The 20,223-nt window shown below is 33.4% G+C and overlaps 1 protein-coding gene across 1 annotated transcript in view; it reads right to left on the bottom strand.

Annotated features, from left to right (window-relative positions):
• SGCZ (sarcoglycan zeta) overlaps nucleotides 1–20,223 on the bottom strand; it is a gene marked incomplete at its 3' end in the record, with an annotated part of 1,109,249 nt that overhangs the window by 473,039 nt on the left and 615,987 nt on the right. The window contains exon 2 of the mRNA XM_079142768.1: nucleotides 6,100–6,294. Coding sequence (XP_078998894.1) covers nucleotides 6,100–6,294 — 195 coding nt within the window. The remainder of the gene's footprint in view (nucleotides 1–6,099; nucleotides 6,295–20,223) is intronic.

Raw genomic sequence — 20,223 nt, 5'->3', positions numbered from 1 at the left:
CTGTGTTTCATAATTTTCATTGTAGAAGTCCCTTACCCCCTTGCTTTGCTGTTGTTTGTTTTCTTATTTGGTTGTTGGTTGAGGTTACTGGGAAAGGAAGGGCTCTCCTGGTTTCCTTCTCAGTAGATTCATTATTAGAATATAGGAAAGCTATTTATTTTCATATGTTGATCTTATATCAATTTCTGAATTTATCAGCTCTATAAGTCTTCGAGTGGACTATTTTGAGGGGCCAGGGATTTCTAAGTATAGGATCATGTTGTCAGTGAACAGAAGTTATTTGACTTCTTCTTTACCTGCTGGTATTCCTTTAACTACCTTCTTTGGCCTGATTTCTCTGGCTAGAGTTTCAAAAACTATATTGAATAGAGGCAGTGAAAGTGGACATCCTTGTCTTGTTCCTCATCTTAGAGGACATGCTTTCAGTTTTCTTCTGATCTTCTTGATGTTGGCCTTGGGTTTGCTACATAATGCCCTTTACACTTTAAGTGCTAGAAGGAAATAGAGTGTCAGCACTCCAAGATATTTGCACTGGCACTGACTTATTCAATACAACTTCTTCTAAGGCTCAAGAAACTAGACCAAGAGTCAGTAAGTGGGATGGCCTCAAATTAAAAAGCTTCTCCACAGCAAAGGAAATAAGGACTTGAAGAGTGACTGTACATAATGGAAGTTATTTGCCAGCTACTCTTCTAACAGGGGACTGATATCCAGAATATATACAAAACTGAAAACACCAAAAACTCGAACAATCCAAACAAATAATGGGCAAATGATCTAAACAGACATTTCTCAAAAGAAGAAATATACCTAAATAGCCAAAAATTATATGAAATAAAATAGTCAACATTTAGAAATCAAGGAAATGCAAATCAAACTATACTGAGATTTTATCTCATGCTAGTTAGAATGGCAGTCATCAAGAATACAAATAACAATAAAGGCTGGTAAGGACATGGGGAAAAACATACTATCAGGCATAGCTGGTAGGATTATAAATTAGCACAACCACTTTGGAAAGCAGTATGTAGGTAAAGACTAGAAGTGGAACAACCATATGGCCCAGCTATCCCACTTCTTGATATTTATCTAAAAGAACTAAAATCACATACTTTAGTGATATATGCAATGAATGTTTATAGCAGTGCAATTCACAATAGCCAAATTATAGATGATCATCAATATATGAATGGATAAATAAAATGTGGTATATATTCACAATGAAACTTTACTCAGTCATAATGACAAATGAAATTATGTCATTTGTTGATGAATGGACAGAGTTGGAGAAGTACAGGAAGGAGATTGAGAGGAAGGGTGGAAGGGTGGGAAAAGGGAGGAACTGAAATGACACTGATTAAATTATGTTAGGTACATGTATTAATATATCCCAATTAATTCCACTTTTATGTATAACCATAATGCTCCAATTAGGAAAATGATAACTAAATGGAAGGCCTATAGGGTGAAGGAGGAAGGAAGGATGAGAAAGGGAATGTACTGTGGATTTCAACTGAGGAATTTATTTTATATACATTTATGAATATGTCAAATGAAACCCATTATTATGTCTGACTATAATGCACTATTTTGAAAAAGTAAAGAAAAGAAAGAAAAGCAGGTAACTACTAAAGAAAATGGAGATTTTTCCCTAAACCTCTCCCTAACATATTCTGATTTCTTAGACATTAAAACAAATGTGATCAAGGATTCATGGGTATATACACATATTTATGTGTGTACGAGAACATATAGTAATCTTGATAAATTTCTAAAATGTATGTCATATTGAAATAGTGGAATCATGATGCCATGCTTGAACTTACAAGGGGGGAAGACTACAACAAAATATCAACATGTGTAAATATTAATAAAACTGTTACAGGGATTTAATGGGATGGTTTGTCTACCATGGAGAGTTTCAGAAGATGCCAAGTGATCAAAATGACGGGACTATTGGAAAATGAACTCTAAAAACACATGGATAATTGAATTAAAAATTTGTCAGTTCCTTTGCTAACCTAAATGACTTCCCTTGGAATTTCCTTTCAGCCAACAATCATCCAGCTGTTCATGCATGCCTCAAAGAATATTTTTTCTCACTTATTGATCCTAGCTTTCATTTCTTGTGCTTTGTTAAGGAAGTCTGGTCCTAAGCCAACATGATGAAGATTAAGGTCTACTTTTCCTTCTATTTGGTGCAGGGTCTCTGGTCTAATTCCTAGGTCTCTGATCCATTTTGAGTTGAGTTTTGTGCAGGGTGAGAGATAGAGGTTTAATTTCATTTTACTGTATATATGTTACCCTATGCACATGTATGATTACATGAATGGTGTGAACCTACATCACATACAATCATAGAAACAAAAAGTTGTACCCCATTTGTGTACAATGATTCAAAATGCAGTCTGTAAAAATAAAAAATAAACAAATAAATAAATAAATAAATAAATAAATAAGGAAAGCAAAAAAAAAAAAAAGAATCAGTGACTGGCTCAGTGCAACAAAACTACATGACAATATATGAACAGTGAATTTCACTTTTATGCCTATCTACAAAGCACCAATTAAAAAGAATTATAAATAAATAGAAGGAGGATTATTAGAGGAAGGGGAACAGGTGGAAGTAGGAGGAGAGGAAGAGAGGAAGTACTGGGGACTGTAGTGGAACAAATTATATTCTATGTATGAATGGTTATGTCAAAATATGATGTATAAGTGTAAAGTACCAGTAAAAATAAACCCCACCAAAAATAATACTTTTCCCAATTTTTTCAATAAATTGATTATTTCAATTATTACATCTGGGTTTTAATAACTTCTCAGTCATAACATTCATGGCTTTGCTCTCCCCTTCTGTTTAATGGATTTCATTTTTATTTTTATCCTTTCTTTTTCTAGCTAGTTAACATGTCTAATAGAACTATGTTGCAGATGGATGCCAGAAACTTTGACTTGGTACTCTAATTATAATATTTTGTAATCATATCTTTTAGATTTTTCAAGTATGGAGTTAATATACTTAGAATGAGATTTGAACTTGGAAAATGATGTTGCCTCAGCAAAAAACCTAGATTTGATAGATCTTCAAGGTTTGTTCATTAATACGAACCATTAATTTATTTAACCAATCATCCAAACAAAAAGAACAAAAGTGATGTAGTTGGGTTCTTCTGATCTTGGAAGAATGCAGTTTCAAAATCTTCCCCTTCAACCCCTTCCCATACTTATCAACTTTTATAACCAGGAAATTATACTTTATATCTATCCTAAGTCTTTCATCCTGTAGTATAAATTCATTTCCTTTTACTTGGTTCTCAGCAACTGGGTATCTCAATAAACAGAATGATTTTAGTTTCCACAAATAAGAGACAGAAGTTAATAAGGTCATATCAACCATCAGATCATGCACACTTTTGGTCAAAATGTTGGACTCCACGTAGCATCATAAAGCAGGGTGGCAGCATGCCTTGCTGTGCTGAAAGTATAATATTTTGATAACAATAACATGCCCAGTTTGTTCAAATAAAAGATGTTAACAGCCACATATTTCCATGTATTGGATGGCAACAGTTATAATGAAAGTGAAATACATTTTGTGCAGATCAATAGTAATCCCCAAACAATTTACACATTTTTCTGCTTCTTGCTAAGTATGGCAACCAGTCTTTGGTATTTGCTGTCGAGATAGATACAAACATAATGTACTAGTGAAAACATGAAATTGATTTTTTTTTTTTTTACTGCTGTAATATAAGAGGATTACAAATTATTTCACTTTTCAGGCATAGACAAGTTAATCTGCAGTATTTTGGACTGCAATAATCTTTAACTACCTAAGTAATTCTGAAATTCTCTGAACAACAACGAAAACTGCATTGGAATAGAGTGTTATCCTACAAAGATTATTTATATACAATTACCACAACTTCATGTACATGCAAACAACTTACTTCAAGTATATGCAAACAACTTGCAATGGTTGAAGGAAGAACAATTTTCCTTTTAATTATAAGAAGGTAAAATCATGATTTTGAAAAGAAATTTTTAAAAGTCACAGAAGTAAAATGGTTTTTAAGCCACAAAAACAAATAAAAACAAATACCAAGATTCTTATGTAACAATCCCTTTTTATTCTCCCCAAGACTATGTTGGCATTCACATTTCGGCCAGCTGAGGTTCAAATTAGATAGCTCCATGGGTGACAGCAACCCTGAGGCCTATGAGAATCCTTAGGACACTGGAGATGGTTTCAATTATTTCCTATGGTTGGCTGAGCCGGCCTCAGTATCAGCATGGGGCAAGGTATTGGGAATGTAAGGCATGCAGTCATGTAATTATAAAGTTAGGGTATTTTCCTAAGTAATTTAAATACATTTGAGAAGTTTACATGGCTGTTACCTGAAAACTCCAGTGTTCTGGTCCCTAGATAGATTCAAGGACTTCTAGAGTGAGAGAGCTGTCCCATCTTTCAAGAACTTTTGACAGATGCTTTTCCTTGTTGTAGAAGAAATCAAATTATTTAAATTTCAAGATTCTGAGAAAAAGATTTCTTTTAAAATGTTTCTCTTTGTTAAGTAAGCTTTGAAAAAGTTGCTTTCAACACCTTTCAGTTTGGCTGATAATTAAGGTGGTATAAGGGCATTTTCAGATGTACAAACATTGCCCCAACTATGTGATAAATGAGTCATTAATGCTGTTAATCAGGGAAAGAAGCAATGCTCAGAATGGTTACTATGGGAAAAAACTAGAAATATTTGTGCCAAAATATTACCAAATGAGAGGGGAAATTGAGTCAAGTCAACTAAGTCAAGTCAACTTAGTCAACTAAGGAGTGGTTAAGAAGCATTACCTGAAAATCTCATAAGGAATACTTTGCCTACTAACCCTAAACTGCATCTCTAACCACCCACGGATCAACCTGCCTTGATCCACGGCCCTGAACACACATCCATCTCTTGGACATGGTTACATGGTTATTTTTTTTTCTAATCTAGGAAAAGTATTGGCTCCTATCTCTCTTTTCTTTTCCATTTTTAAGAATACTCTTTGAAATTTGTGTTGTACTGGGAAACACAGAATCAATGCTTAACTCATTTTTCTCCATGACCATATGCTCTTTTATCATGATCTGCACAGTTATGGATTTTCCTCTCTGAAAGTTTAGGCCACCTGCCCTCTCTGACTCTTTATATACACAATATGTGTGATGACTTACACTGTGGCAAGATGTTGAACTTATTTTACCTTTTGAGATCCCCGTTCATGATAGAATTGGGTATTAGAAAAGTCAGAAATAAGTTCTTGCTAAATCAATGTCCATAAAAGTATGTTTTGTTTTGTTTTTTATGGTCCAACATAGGAATGTCAATGAAGTTACATAGTCTGCAATAGATACCTGCTTGAAGATGCAAAGTATAACTGTGGTCTTCAAGTGAAAGAACCTGAGGTCTCTGAGAATAGGTAAAATGATAAAAAAGTAAAGTAGAAGAATTTAAGATTTCAGTTAAAAATATAAAATGATTTAAATTATATTTTTCTAAAGCAGTTTTTTTTTTCCTGTTAAATAATGCTCATAGGTCTACATTTGATAAACTGAAGCCAAACTCAGTAATAAGTTACACAATCATTTTGCTGTTAAGTTGTTCATTTTCATAAAAATTTTCCAACATCTGGCTTATCTTGTATTTATCAAGTATGTGAGCTATATATCTATGTAAAATAATTCAGACATGTTTTATATTATGAATATCAGTTCAATGTGAAGTATATCTAAATATAGACTCATTTCTAAGATTCTCAGTTATAGTATGGAATAATTAGTACTTACTGGTTAAATATTTTCTAGGTTTCTAATTAATCAGTGTTCTGGGCTATATTACAATTTAAGTTTTCCACTCTTAAATTTCAGGTTGTAAAGCCATATGTTTGTCATGACTAACCATATTGAATGTAGTCTTAAAATCTGATTCTTTTGGAAGTTTGAAGACACACTTGTGAAGACTTAAGATGAATAACTTTTAATTAAGTCAATAAAGGCAATAGAGTGGATTGTCCTTGAACCCAAAGCAATAGGTGTAAAATCATAGTGGTACTTACCACAGTGAAATTCATAACTTTCAATATCCATATTGTCATGGCTAAGTTAACTATCATGGTAACCAACAGCAGAAGGACAAAGAAGTATAAGCACCTCTTTCGCCATCCATAAATTCCCACTGGGTAAAGTTGTGCATTTTCAGTTCTTGGCAAGTTATTCTGTTGTGTTGCTAATATGTATTGTTCTCGTGTCATCTGGAAAAAAAGAGAGAGAGAAGACATTAAAAAATAAAACCCATGATGGATAGTAACTAAGAATAATGGGCAATGATGCTCAAATAATTATATTGGAGTTCTTTAAATGTTAAAACACCCTCAATCCTTATTATCTGTGTTGCCTATGAGAGCTCATTGATTAATTGTTCCATCAGCAAGATGTATACTGCTTCCAGGCAGGTTTGCCCAACCCCCGTAGAAGGCTTTTTTTCTCAGGGCTGTGAACTCCTATGTTCCTGTATCATAACCCAATATCTCTACCCACATCCAACCTACTCTTGGTTTAGGCTTTGTGTGTCCTTTTGGGTGGAGACCAAGAATATTTAGCAAAAATTTTCTGTATCTCTCCCTAAAAATGCAAGATATAAAGTGTTCATCACATATATTTCAATAAAAATATCAGAGTATTTTCAAAAATATATGGAAAGTAAATATTTATATAGAGTTATAAAGATATAGCTTTCAAAAGTTTCATTCAGAACTATTGACTATTTTAGTTGTATTTCAAAGAACTAGAAGCAATGAACTCTAAAAGAAGAAAATAGAATATACTATATATACTCTATCATTCTGTTTTACAATAGAAGAATATACACAGAAATCAGTTTTGAAAAGGGGAAGATCACATTAATTAGATAACATATTTATTTAAGTTTTGAAATTATTTCATAAAGCAAATGCATTGTCTTGTCCTATGCAATTTATAAACTTTGGTATGGTAAGTCAAAGAAAATGTGATGGGCATACAGTTTTCAGAAATACATATTTATTACCTGACGGATAAATCTTTTTCATAATAAATAATTATATATAAGAAAACAATTGAGATTTTTAGGTTTTTCCCAGATTTTCTTTTGCATCTTAAAATTAATACACCAACAAAAAGTGTGCATAAATGACAAAATAAAAATAACATTAAAAATAAGATTATCTTATAAGTAATGTAAAACATGAAATATAAAATATTTAATATAAAATTATTATATTATGATGTTTATTGGCCCAATCCCACTCTAAATAAAATGTTGAACTATATAGATAAATTTAGAACAAGTTGATTTAAATTTTTCCTGTTTTTAATATTGGAGTTATAATTTCAAATTGCATTAATGCAATGTTAAATATTATGTTTCCAATATTTTATGACTGACACATACTATACTTCACATAATAAAAATAGTTTAATAAATTAAATCATGTTTTTAAATGGATTAGAAATGCTAGTGTTAGGGGTTAACAGTAAGTTCTTTGATAATATAAAGAACTACCTCCTTATCACTATTATTAAACTAATAATTACAACTTCCTTGAAACTAGTCATAATACTTTAGTTTCTAATGAGATTCCACTTTGATGGAGATGGAAAATCCATTAACTGTTATATAACTTAAGTGTCATGACAGACGCCAACATGCCAAGGAAATTAATTTGCCTGGGGAATCTGGTGGAGATTTTAGAGTTCTGACAGAAGCTATGATTACAAAGTAAAGAACACATTATAAAAAGATCCAAGGAACTCCAGAGACCCCCACATCTGGGGTTAGAACAGGGAAGAGCTGGAGGAGTGGGGAGAGGGATGTAGGAGGAGAGCAAGATGATGCAGAAGACAGAAGATGCCTGATTGGGGAGTTGGAGATTCCCTTTGCAGAGCTGGTCTCTGAACACTGACAAGCCCAATACCAAAACTCTATAGAGTATCACCACCCTTTAATCTAATATTAGAGCAAACTTATTTTTTTAGGTTAGTCTATTTCTATGCATTGTATTTAGACATGAAGATGAAATTAATATGCCTTAAAAATGAGAACTCAGTAAGTGTCTGAAATAAAGCACACACAATGACAAAGAAAATGATCCTCCAGGAATAAGATTGCCTATATATATATAATATTATATATATATTAATATTATATATATAATATATATAATCAGAAATTCAGTAAACATATCTGCCTCTAACAATTTTGAAAATCAAAAAGAAAAGTTTATCAAGAAAATAAGAAAAAAATATGTTCTTGAATTAAGAATGTTTCTATCTTCTCAAGGAAGTCAGTAGCATTTTCTTAACTAAAGTTGTGCTTAAACAGTTTTACTTTTTAGCCCTTTTTCATCATAAAATACATCAGATTATTCAATCTGCAGAAAAAGACATTGAGGTTGGACTGTTCTTTAAAATGTCCCCCTTTTCTTATTTAAAAAAAAAAAAAACAAAAAATTGCACATATCTGAGTGTTTCTCAAAATCACACAACCTTGTAGTGGCTGTTATAGTGCAGTAGTAGTACCAGAAAAAGAAAAAGAACACACAAATCTAAAGGACTCAGTTAACTATACTAAATATGAGATGTTTGCAATCTCTTCCTAAAATATGAAATGTGACTCATTTTTAAGCATTAATCACATTCTGAAATATCTTTTTTCCTTACGCACTTGAAAATTCTGTAAATAATACAGAAATACTGTTTTTCACCATTTATTGACATTCTAAATGAATCCACCAAACATACATACAATTACAGAGCTATAGGTTGAGTATTCCTTATCCAAATGCCTGGGACCAGAAGTATTTTGGATTTGTTCAGATTTTGGAATATTTGCACATACATTATGAGATACATTGGCAACAAGACACAAGCCTAAACACAAAATTTGTTTTTGTTTCATATATTTTATAAACATATCCTGGAAGTAATCTTTTAATATTTTTAGAGTATCTATGTTTTGACTACAACCATCACATGGTAAGGTATGTGATTTTCCACTTTTGGTATCATGTTGGCATTTGAAAAGTATCAGATTTGGAGCATTAAGCATTTCAAATTTTTGAAATAGGGATATTTTACCTGTACTTATTTTCTCAGAAGGGCTAAGAAGATTTTCTTTTGAGAAAGAAAGATAATCACAATTTCCTGAAAGACAACATCATCATATCAAGTTGTTTTTATGGTTCATTCATTTCTACCTTCCTTTTAATATAAATCCAGGTCTCTCAAAATTCTTTCTTTGCAATTCTTTAGTTTTTCAAGGTTATACACAGTTCTTTTGGCTACTTAAAGCAATTGAACCTTCTTCATCTTTGTCTTGCTCTTCTATTTCATACTTTATTTCACATCTAAAAAGTATTCCTTAAAACCAAATACCTTTAAAACCTGGTTTTTGATAGTTAATACCAAAAAAATACTTCACTTTCATGGATCAAGATGGTTATCAACCTGGCTTACATTAGCTTAAATGCATGTACTTATAGCCCCCTGAAATTCAGGGAAAAGCTGGTTTAAATTTGAACTTTGAACTTTCTCTACCAAAAAGGATAAAATCCTAATAATGTGAATAAAATTTCCAGAATGATGTTATAGGTTATGTGAAAGATACAATAGTTCGTCAACTTTTTTCCTCAAAGGTATGAAATATCTGACTTCCAAATCTGGTTATTTTGTTCGTTACATTTAATAACAAAGAGCAGAAGCATAGTATAACAGCATATAAACACAATAAAAAAACAATGATCTGCAATGGCTTAAATATGACTCATCACTAATCATCCCTCCTGGGCAGATTCTAGTAAAGTCTGCTGAGCTAGAGACAATGGAAGTTCACTGGAGTAGTGGACACCATTTGTTTCTCATTCCCTTAGCTCACAGAAGAGAATAAATATCCAAAATTCTAAGATAAAGGGAATATATTAATTATTCTAATGTAGCTAGCATCACCATTATCTTGTTTTTGTATAGGTACTCAAGAGTTGGAAATCATAGTGGAATTGGGCAGAAGTTGGTCTCCATTTAATAAAATATGTATGAAATAACAACCGTTTGCAGGGTAAGTTCAAGAACGCTTCACTCATGAGTTTTACACAGGGAAAACACAATAAGCACTTAGGAAAATAAATTAAATAACAGCATATGAAATCGTAACATGATCTGAAGAGATAAAATAATTCTATATATTATATATGCAATATGATATTAGTGATAGATGCTATGAAGATTATAATCATCATATAATGAGAGACTTTAAAGATTGCATAAAGAGAAAGCTTCTCAAAGGAATTGACACATGAGATTAAAATAATGAAAGTCTTGCAAGAGAGGTAAAAGGTCTATGAACGGTTGAATCCTAACTAGTATGCTAACACAAAGTAAAAATTAAGGAAGTGGAGACTATGATTGTAGACAATTTTGGAAGATGAAGAACAATACATGGAATGACAGGTGAGATTATGGAGTCAGATAATGAGGTATTAAATCAGAGACCAGGACAAGTCTACAGGAAAGACACAAGGTAGAGAAAAGATATGTGAAAACTTTAAATAGAAGCAATACTTGAGGTGATAAAGCTGAGATGATGACAGATCAGTCAGGCAGCTGAGTTACATGGAATGGAGATAATATAGACAGGTTGTAATTATAAGAATCCAATGAGAATAATCCTTGATCTTAGTCACTACTCTTCTGACAGGGAGGATTCACATCAGCATATGCACAACTGATAATAGTGGCGCTGTGACTGGAGTTTGCAGTGCCTGGTTTAGGCGCACGTTGTCCTGAGACACTCCTCAGCACGCTTCCTCGGGGGTTCATTACCTCAAACTTGTTCCATTTGGAGTTCAGTGTAAGCAATGTAGAATATCCATAGGTGTTAATACATTCTCCTTTTCTATCCCAATAGCCTCTCCACTTTCTCAGTGAACTTTGATTATTTATTTTCTAAAAATGGAAGTGGAGGAAGGACGACAGGAATGAGTGCTATCAGATGTGGCATTTTTCTAGACAGATAGGAAAAGATTAGACCCCATTAATATCTGTGAGATAGAGGAAGAAGAGGTTAAAAGAAGTTTACAATGCCAAAGACAATTGTTTTAAATTATTACAGGCTATATTATAGGAAGGGTAGAAATAAAAGCTGTTGATGATCAGCCCTGTTTTATTTTCTGCAAGGGAGAAATTTTGTCTAAAGGGATGATGGAACGACCCTGCCAAAGTGTGTGCCACAGTTTTGTATCTTCATGACCCTCTCAGAGAGGGGCTTGGAAAATTTAAAATTGACAGTAATATCTGAGAAGTTTGCAGGACAGTAGAGACGTTGCTTTATAAGATCTGGGTTTCGTAAAGTCAAGAAAAGAAACTTTCATCTAGCTTTACATAAAAGCTAAAGTTCAATAATTGAGAACCTATTATCTCTAGTCCACATTTGAATGTTAAATTGTCCAACTGATGATAAAACTGAAAACAGAAACTAATTTGATATTGGAAGTGATATAATTGATGTAACTGTTTTTCTAAACATCACATTTAATAACTGTATTCTAATACATCAATCCTGGATATAATGCCAAGATGTAAGCACAGAGGCTGGAAGGAAACAGCAAATCATTTGTTTATCTACAACAGTGATTTGATTCCTTAAAATTAAAATATAAATTGAGCGTGTAATTTCTGCTCAGACCTGTACTCCCTGTGATGGGAAATCTGAGTATAAGAGAGAAGGATGTGTCTGTCTCCTGGACAGTAAGCCGAGCAATTTGGGAAATCGTTTTTAATTTCAGATTATGAAGCTAGCATTTGGCACACTGAAGTAGCAATATGCAACATCTTTGTGAACATAAAAATTTTATCTCAGTTCCAAGACCTCTGAAATTCCTTGCTGGCAGCACGTTTTCCAGAAGAGATACATCATGCTGGCGTCACTGTCCACTGAGTGCTGATCATGTTAGATTTAACACTGTAATTGTCTGCTGCTGGTTCAGACAAGGAATGGAACATCAGGGACTAAGTGCAGTTCCTTGTTTATATGCCATTTCAGTTCAGCCTGGCCACTCTGTGGTGTACCCTGGGACAAGTCATTGAGCCTCCCTCTGCCCCACTTTCCTCAACTCTCAAATGAGATTGCATTGACTTATGTAATGGCAATGTGGGAGTCAGAGGTAGGATATTAAAGTGCCATTTTCACTCTAAATAGTAAAAATATTCATTTTTAAAGTTTATCTTCTATCTCTTAGATCACAGTCCCTTTCTTGAGTGCTGTATTTTTACTGGAATTAATTTTTAAAGATATGAGTGAAATACAATTTGAAAAACAAGATGCTAGAAGTATCCAAATAATATGGTGTGAACTTTATATACCAGAAAGGCATTTTGTTTGCTGTTCCAAGAAAATGAGTCTCTAAACAGCTACTAATGTTGAGAGAGATTGAAAACAATACAGTAAAGTCTACTTACTACGGTGATTTAAAGTTCTCCCTATCTATGATACTTAATTCGTAAAAGCACATTTCAACATAATGGTAGTCAAAATTTGCTCTTTAAGAAAAATGTCCACTTGGAATGTATTTTTTTTTCCAGTTGGTTTATGGAAAATGTTGTAGTCGGGTTTTATAGCATGAACAAAAAGCATCCTAGCAACAGAATTTCAAGAATGATAAAAGATATCAGAGTCAAATGGGCCGCCTCTTGAGATAGGAAACAGAAGATTCTAGCCAAGCCTGACAGAAAAGAGAAGGCTGAACAGGCATTAAAAGGGACACACAGCCCCAGAGGAATGAAAGTTTTATTCAAATGTGGACATTCAAGAAGTGAATTTTCAGTAACCCAGTAGTCACTCATTGGTTATTTTACATACCTCATGTGCCCTAAAATTAAGCACATTTATATGGGAAATACTCAATATTTAATTAGATAAAAACTTCATCACGGTTTTGACATTTATTTAGGTAAGAACTTAGATTTTGGCTCCTAACATGGAAGGAACTCAATCCCTAGATTTCTTGGTGTGATATTAATAGAAAAACTCAGTCATTGGAGCAATTCTAAAAGAGGCTAAGTTTTGCCTACTCAGAGGTTATCAATACTGAGAGATAAAACAGCAAAGACAGTCTTGGGCACCATTTGCACTAAGATTGTAAGCATGAGATGCCCTTGGCAAGCACCACTTCACATGCACAGCAGGGGGGTAGGAAAAAATCTTTAAAGAAAAACAAATTTGCCAGAAACCCAGCAGGAGAGTTCAACCTTACAAGCAGAAAACCCACAGTATTTAAAACACTAAGGATCAACAGGAAAACATGTTTGAAGAACAATAGTAAGAAAGAGATCCTCAGAAGTGGGAAGGGATATTGGCCCTTAGTCTAACACTAAGCCAAAAGACTTAATGAGAACAAGGATGATACCCTATGGCCTCCATAACCCTGGTAACTAATAGGAAAAGCACCCTGGGCTATGAAAAATCTTCCACAATGATTACAAAATACTCTATTGAAACTCATATTTTTCCACTTAGACAACTTTACATTTTGCCAAATTAATTTACATTATTAAGGTGTCATCAAAAGTTTTGATGTCAAATTCTCTATGTAATGAACTCATGGGCAATTTTTTGTATTTTAGATGATCCCAATTTTGAAGAGGAAAAAAGAGGCGATTCATAATGAATATGTTTTAATTTAACATGTACTTTACATGAATTTAGCAGAGAGGAACATATAGCAATCAACAAAATTTAGCCAACATGAGTTTTTATTCATAGCATTAATAAATGTTGGCTGTCTAGATGAAGGAAAAGCAGTTGACCAATAGTTAGACTAATGCTCTTGATTTGTTTAGATTTTAAAATTTTAAAAAGAAAAATTGAAAATAAGTCTCACTTGTGATGTAACACATTAGAGGCAGAAAGGAATGGGGAACAGTTTAGCATTTGATGGCATTTAAAAAGGAATAAAAACCTGAGTAGTCACCAGGAAGGGACGCCAGCGCAGGGGCATCTCTCCATCAGTGCTGATCAGATGGAGATGATCCTCCATCCGTGAGGATCAGATCTGCTCCTCCTGGGATGCTCCCCATTGAGTCTTTGTTGAGATGTTGCAGGAGAGCATGACCTGGAGACAGGTGAATACTCCACTCACCAGTCCTTACACTAACCCAAGCCAGACACACCTGTATCATGAGTAAGATCTACCTTCACATCAAAGGTGGAAAAGGACAAGAGAAAGGAACTCTGCTACCTTCTCCTTTTGTTCTACAGGCCACAATCAGCCTCCTTTCAGTGTCACTGTTAAGAAATTCTGAAATATCAACTGACTGTTCTTGTTAGTGGAGATGTTTTTTGGAGAATATAAAGGTTGTACTCTTCTCTGTTGTTTATTCTTGTTTCTTGTCTTAGCTCACAATAAATTACAAACTCCTTCAGATATAGTCCTCATAACCACCTTAACACCAAACACAGTTAGGTGCACCATAAATCACCAATAGATATTGAAACCCACCTTTATGGATTTTCTTCTCCCTGTCAGACATTTTCCTGATGGTTTTACTGAAATTGAATAGGTTTTCATTATGACTTTAAAAAGGGGACACTTTGAATGTGATTATAGTGACATTATTATTGCATCCCTAGGTTTCATTGTATAATCTAATAAATAATTGTTGACTAGATGGATGGATGGATGTGTGTGCAGAAAGAATGTCAGGCAATTGGAATCATTTAAGGGCATAATGATAAGGAATGGGAGGGATTGTATTTGGCTCAAAATAATATTGTGCAAACATATTTTTTTCATTTGTAGATTGGAAAAACTCTAGCTATTTTGTGTTGTTTATTAGGATAGATGATATTGTAGGGTTGGTGAAGGGTTTTTTTTTTTTTTTTGAGATAATAATCTTTGAAACATATCTGTAATTCTATCTTCAATTGTAAACCCCAGTTCTGAGAACTGCAAATTAGGAACCTTCTGAATCACATTAAATATACAAAATTGAGCTATTCATTCATGGTGTCACAGGTTCTGTTTACAGTGGTGCAGTATTTAAAGTCATTGTAGCAAAAAAATCTAATAATTTTAATGATGCTTAGAACCTATATCCATTGGGAGGCACAGAGCTCCGTCATTACTTATTTCTCACTCTTTGCACATGCATCTATTCTTATCAGTTCTCATTGTTAGCATTCTGTTTTAGGATTTATCATGTCATAGAGAAGATGATTTTACTGGTTTAGATTCCAGCCTTGCATCTTACTACTTTTGCTTACCTTTAAGAAACATCTCAAGGCATAAATATCATGCTTATTCATATGTTAAAAGTTAGTGTTTTCTACTAACAAGGCCCTATTCTAGAAGATATGTAAGGAGCAATGAAAACAACCAATAAATATGCAATGGAGAAAAGATAGCCTCTTCAACAAATGGTGCTGGGAAAACTGGAAAACCATATGCAACAGAATGAAATTAAACCCCTATCTCTCACCCTGCACAAAACTCAACTCAAAATGGATCAAGGACCTCGGAATCAGACCAGAGACCCTGCATCTTACAGAAGAAAAAGTAGGTCCAAACCTTCAACTTGTTGGCTTAGGATCAGACTTCCTTAACAGGACTCCCATAGCCCAAGAAATAAAAGCAAGAATCAACAACTGGGATAGATTCAAACTAAAAAGCTTTCTCTCAGCAAAGGAAACTACCAGTAATGTGAAGAGAGAGCCTACAGAGTGGGATAATATCTTTGCCACTCATACTTCAGATAGAGTGCTAATTTCCAGAATCTATAAAGAACTCAAAAAATTGTACACCAAGAATACAAATAATCCAGTCAACAAATGGGCTAAGGAAATGAAGACACTTCACAGAAGAAGATGTACAAGCAATCAACAGATATATGAAAAACTGTTCAACATCTCTAGTAATAAGAGAAATACAAATCAAAACAACCCTAAGATTTCATCTCACACCAATTAGAATGGCGATTATCAAGAACACAAGCAACAATAGGTGTTGGTGAGGATGTGGGGAAAAAGGTATGCCCATACGTTGCTGGTGGGATTGCAAATTAGTGCAGCCACTCTGGAAAGCAGTATGGAGATTCCTCAGAAAGCTTGAAATGGAACCACCATTTGACCCAGCTATCTCTTGGCCTGTACCAAAAGGACTTAAAATCAGCATACTACAGAAATACAGCCACATCAATGTTCATAGCTGCTCAATTCACCATAGCCAGTTTGTGGAACCAACCCAGATGCCCTTCAGTTGATGAATGGATAAAGAAACTGTGGCATATATATACAATGGAATATTACTCTGCCATGAACAATGATAAAATTATGGCATTTGTAGGCAAATGGATGAAATTGGAGGATATCATGCTAAGTGAGATAAGCCAATCTCAAAAAACTAAAGGACGAATGATCTCGCTGATAAGCAGATGAGGACATATAACGGGGCGTATGAGGGATTAGCGTTAGGGTTAGGGTTAGGTTTAGGGTTAGGGATAAGGAGGGTGGTAAGAATGGAGGAAGGAAGGACTGTATAGAGGGAAAAGAGGGGTGGGAGGGGTGGGGGGAAGGGAAAAAATAACAGAATGAGTCAAACAACATTGCCCTATGTAAATTTATGATTTTTAATGAAAAAAATTGAAGAGGTGAAAAAAAATTCTTATCACCTTGCTGGACACAGTGAACAAGAAAAATAAATACAATATGTGGTAATCAGGTGGTGAAGAGGAGCTAAATAATGCAAAGGAAGGAGAATAATGAAAGTGTGTGTTGCAATTTAGGTAGGGCACCTCCTTAAAAACTCAGCAAAACCAATGTTTTGATTAAAGTCCAGAAGCACATGAGGGAGGGAGCTGGGCATCCATCCAGGTAAGAGCATTTCAGACAGCGAGGAAAGTACTTCACTTTCATGTTCTGAATGTAATTGGGAGGCAGGTGTGGCTGGAGCAGAGAGATCCTATGTGAACGTGAGATCAGAGAAGTGAGCAGACACAGGATCCCATGAGACACTGGAAAGTTTGTTCTGTACTCAATATCATTTTTTTTTTTTTTTTTTTTTTAGCTAGGCCTTCAACCACTTCCTCATGTTAAATTGCGAAGACTCTTCTATCTCTTATTTCTCTCTGCTTGCTTCATATTTTCTTTATAGTAGTAGCATTAAGCTCAATATTTATTTATTTATTTTCTGTCACTTCCTTTTGAATAGAAACCATATGAGGACAGGGGCTTCAAGTAAATTACTGTTGTAACTCCTTCGAGTAGAACAAATAGGTACTCAACACTTGTTGGAAAAACAAATATTTCATAGCCCCTCTTTATCCAATGATGTTATGATACATTCAGCAGATGTTCAGTAAGATCACATTAGATGAATTTGTCATTTCTCCTTTGTTTCCAAGGTGTACCTCTTTCAATAAGAGCATAACAAATGATGTTCAGAGGATAGGATTCAGGAAGACTCAAATTCCAGCATTCTTTATCCAATACTATTTATGGTGACATATATTTGTTATTTCTATTTTGTTTCCTTATCTAAGGCTAATTTCACTCATATTTTTGTGACGATTAAATAAAATAATTTATAACAACCTCTCTAAAATAAAATCACTGATTCATAGAGGCTTTTCTTTGCCATTCAATCATGTCTGTGAGCTTATTTTCTATTAAAAATCATACAATATTTAGAATTTCTGAAGAAAATTGGTAGTTTTGCTATGACTTACTTTTAACCATTTAAGTCAGGGAATAAAGTGCTAAAAAATGTATATCCACATAATTTGGAAATCTAACTGTTCAATTGTTTGTTCATTAAAAAAAGTTAAAATATACAATTTAAACAACTTAGAAATCTCTTGCAGAACCCCCTGCCGACTCAGATCTGCCTCTTTAGTATTTCCATGACCTTTTAAAGGGTTTTATTTTGATTTATTAGTGTGCAATGGAAAATAATTTTTAATTGGTTAATATGTTTAAAAGGCACAGAAGTGGTAAGAATTGATTAAAACTGATTCCTATAAAAAATAAGGAAACTTTACAGATTTTATAGAAAGGAAACTAATTTAAATAATTATCAGTGAGAATGATTGTTACCTTCATGAGTATAAAAATTCGGTTTGGAAGATCACTTATTGCATTAATTATGCTGTAATCAAACCAAGAAATCACTGTTTCTATGGTCACTGGTGAACTGGGATGGGAAAATTGGATGGTTGCACATAGCTTGCTGTGGCATTTCCATCTGGTCATCCTGCTGCTACTCTGGGTGGGGACCAAAGCAATTTCTCCAAAGATTTTTTTCATAGACTCTCTCAATGTGTAGGTTATTTTCTGATTATATTTTATAAAATGATGTAATTTTCAATATGTAATTTTACAATATAGCATATGTAATTATTTTCAAAAGTGCGTTTTTTTAGAGACCTAGAGATCTATATTCCATACTATAAGACTTAACTGTATTCTATAAACCTAATGATTACAAAGTTTTTGATCATCTAAATTTACTCATTGCCATTAACTGGTTCAGAAGTACGGATCACCAATCAAGAAAGAGCAAAAATATTGAGAGTTTGATTAAATTCATGTGCTTAAAGCAGAATTGTTTAAAACCTTTCAATCACTGTTCTGAGAATCACTGGAAATATAAACAGCCTATAATTTGATATGCATATTTATTTATGTAATATTTACTACACATACTATTTTTTAAAAAGCAGATTGGAATAAATAGGAAAAGAAAATACAATAAAACCACCTCATTGTTTAAAACAGAAAACAAATTCAAGAGTGGGAAATTCCACCTATTTTTATGTGAAACATCTTATTGATTGAATGAAACAAAAAGCACTAATTCAGTAGATTATTTCTGTCATATAGTATTGAAGTGAAAAATGCATAAGTACAATGTTCTGGTACCATGTATGGCAGTTTTCATTTTTATGGTTCTTTACTTCTGCCCAACAGATATGTTCATGCTAAGCTTGTTTTTTATAGTCCTAAACAAAAATCTACACGTTCCTATTTAATCTGAACAAGAAGCATGATAAAGAAATTTATTTTTACTTATATCTACTCAAATAATTTTCTGTAACAAAGTGAAAATATTAACACTAAATAGTCCATATTAACACCAAACAGTCCTTCATTCAAGGGAAAGGAAGACACTTAACAGTGCTGATAATATTAATCCTAGTAACAGGATTACCATGTACTGGATGTTAATGCACCACAAGTGTTAACCCATCTATTCCCGACCCATAAGATAAGGAAATTGAGACCCGGAGAGGTTAAGGAATTTCTTCAATAACTAACAGGGGCAGAACCCAGTCTAAGAAAGTGTTCCTGAACTCAACATTCTTAGCCAGACCTGATGCAGCCCACTGGGAAAACACTAAGGGAACACTTTGCTTAGATTGTTTTCTTTATTCATCAACAACATTCAATAAAAGCCAGTATCACAAAGCACTTCTGGTGATTAACAATCTGTAATTTCAAAAACATGAACACACTCAGTTCCACAGATGAATAAAATGCTGATTTTTTTAATTCAAGTCTGGATATTGATGTGAAAGTTATTGTTGATGTTTTGTTTCCTTAACTATACCACACTATGTCCCCAACAAATAACTTACTAAATACTTACTATGGGGAAAACATTTTAAGCACAACTATACATACTATATTGTCTCTAATTTTCAGAAATTACAGATCTATTATCCATAAATAAATATGCAAATGAATGTAATTTATGCTACCTCAAGTGAGATTGTACTACCAGTTTACAGAAATTAATTTAAGTAACAAGTGTAATCGTTCCAGATAGTGAATAAGCATGACATAAAACAGCTTTTGATTCACATAAAGAGGTATCTCTTTCCTTTTATATGTGCTTCCAAGCTTTCATTGCATTTCACAAAGTAATTCTTTTTATGTTTATAAGCACATTACTAATTTCTTCTTCCTTCCCCATCCCACACAAAAACTGAAATTTATTAGAAAAGCTCCCAGCCAAACAGCATTGTCCTAGTTGGAATGTAATTATTTTATTTCCATTTTACATATCTTTCCTGTTACTTTATGGCAGCTGAGACTGGTTTCCAATTAACTGCATTGGTCTAATATTTCATTTAAAATACATTTATTTAAGTACAGG

The sequence above is a fragment of the Sciurus vulgaris genome, assembly GCF_902686455.1.
Source record: "Sciurus vulgaris genome assembly, chromosome: 5".
Taxonomy (NCBI): domain Eukaryota; kingdom Metazoa; phylum Chordata; class Mammalia; order Rodentia; family Sciuridae; genus Sciurus; species Sciurus vulgaris.
Note: the sequence above shows the minus strand (reverse complement) of the source record. Positions and strands in the feature narration are given on the sequence as shown.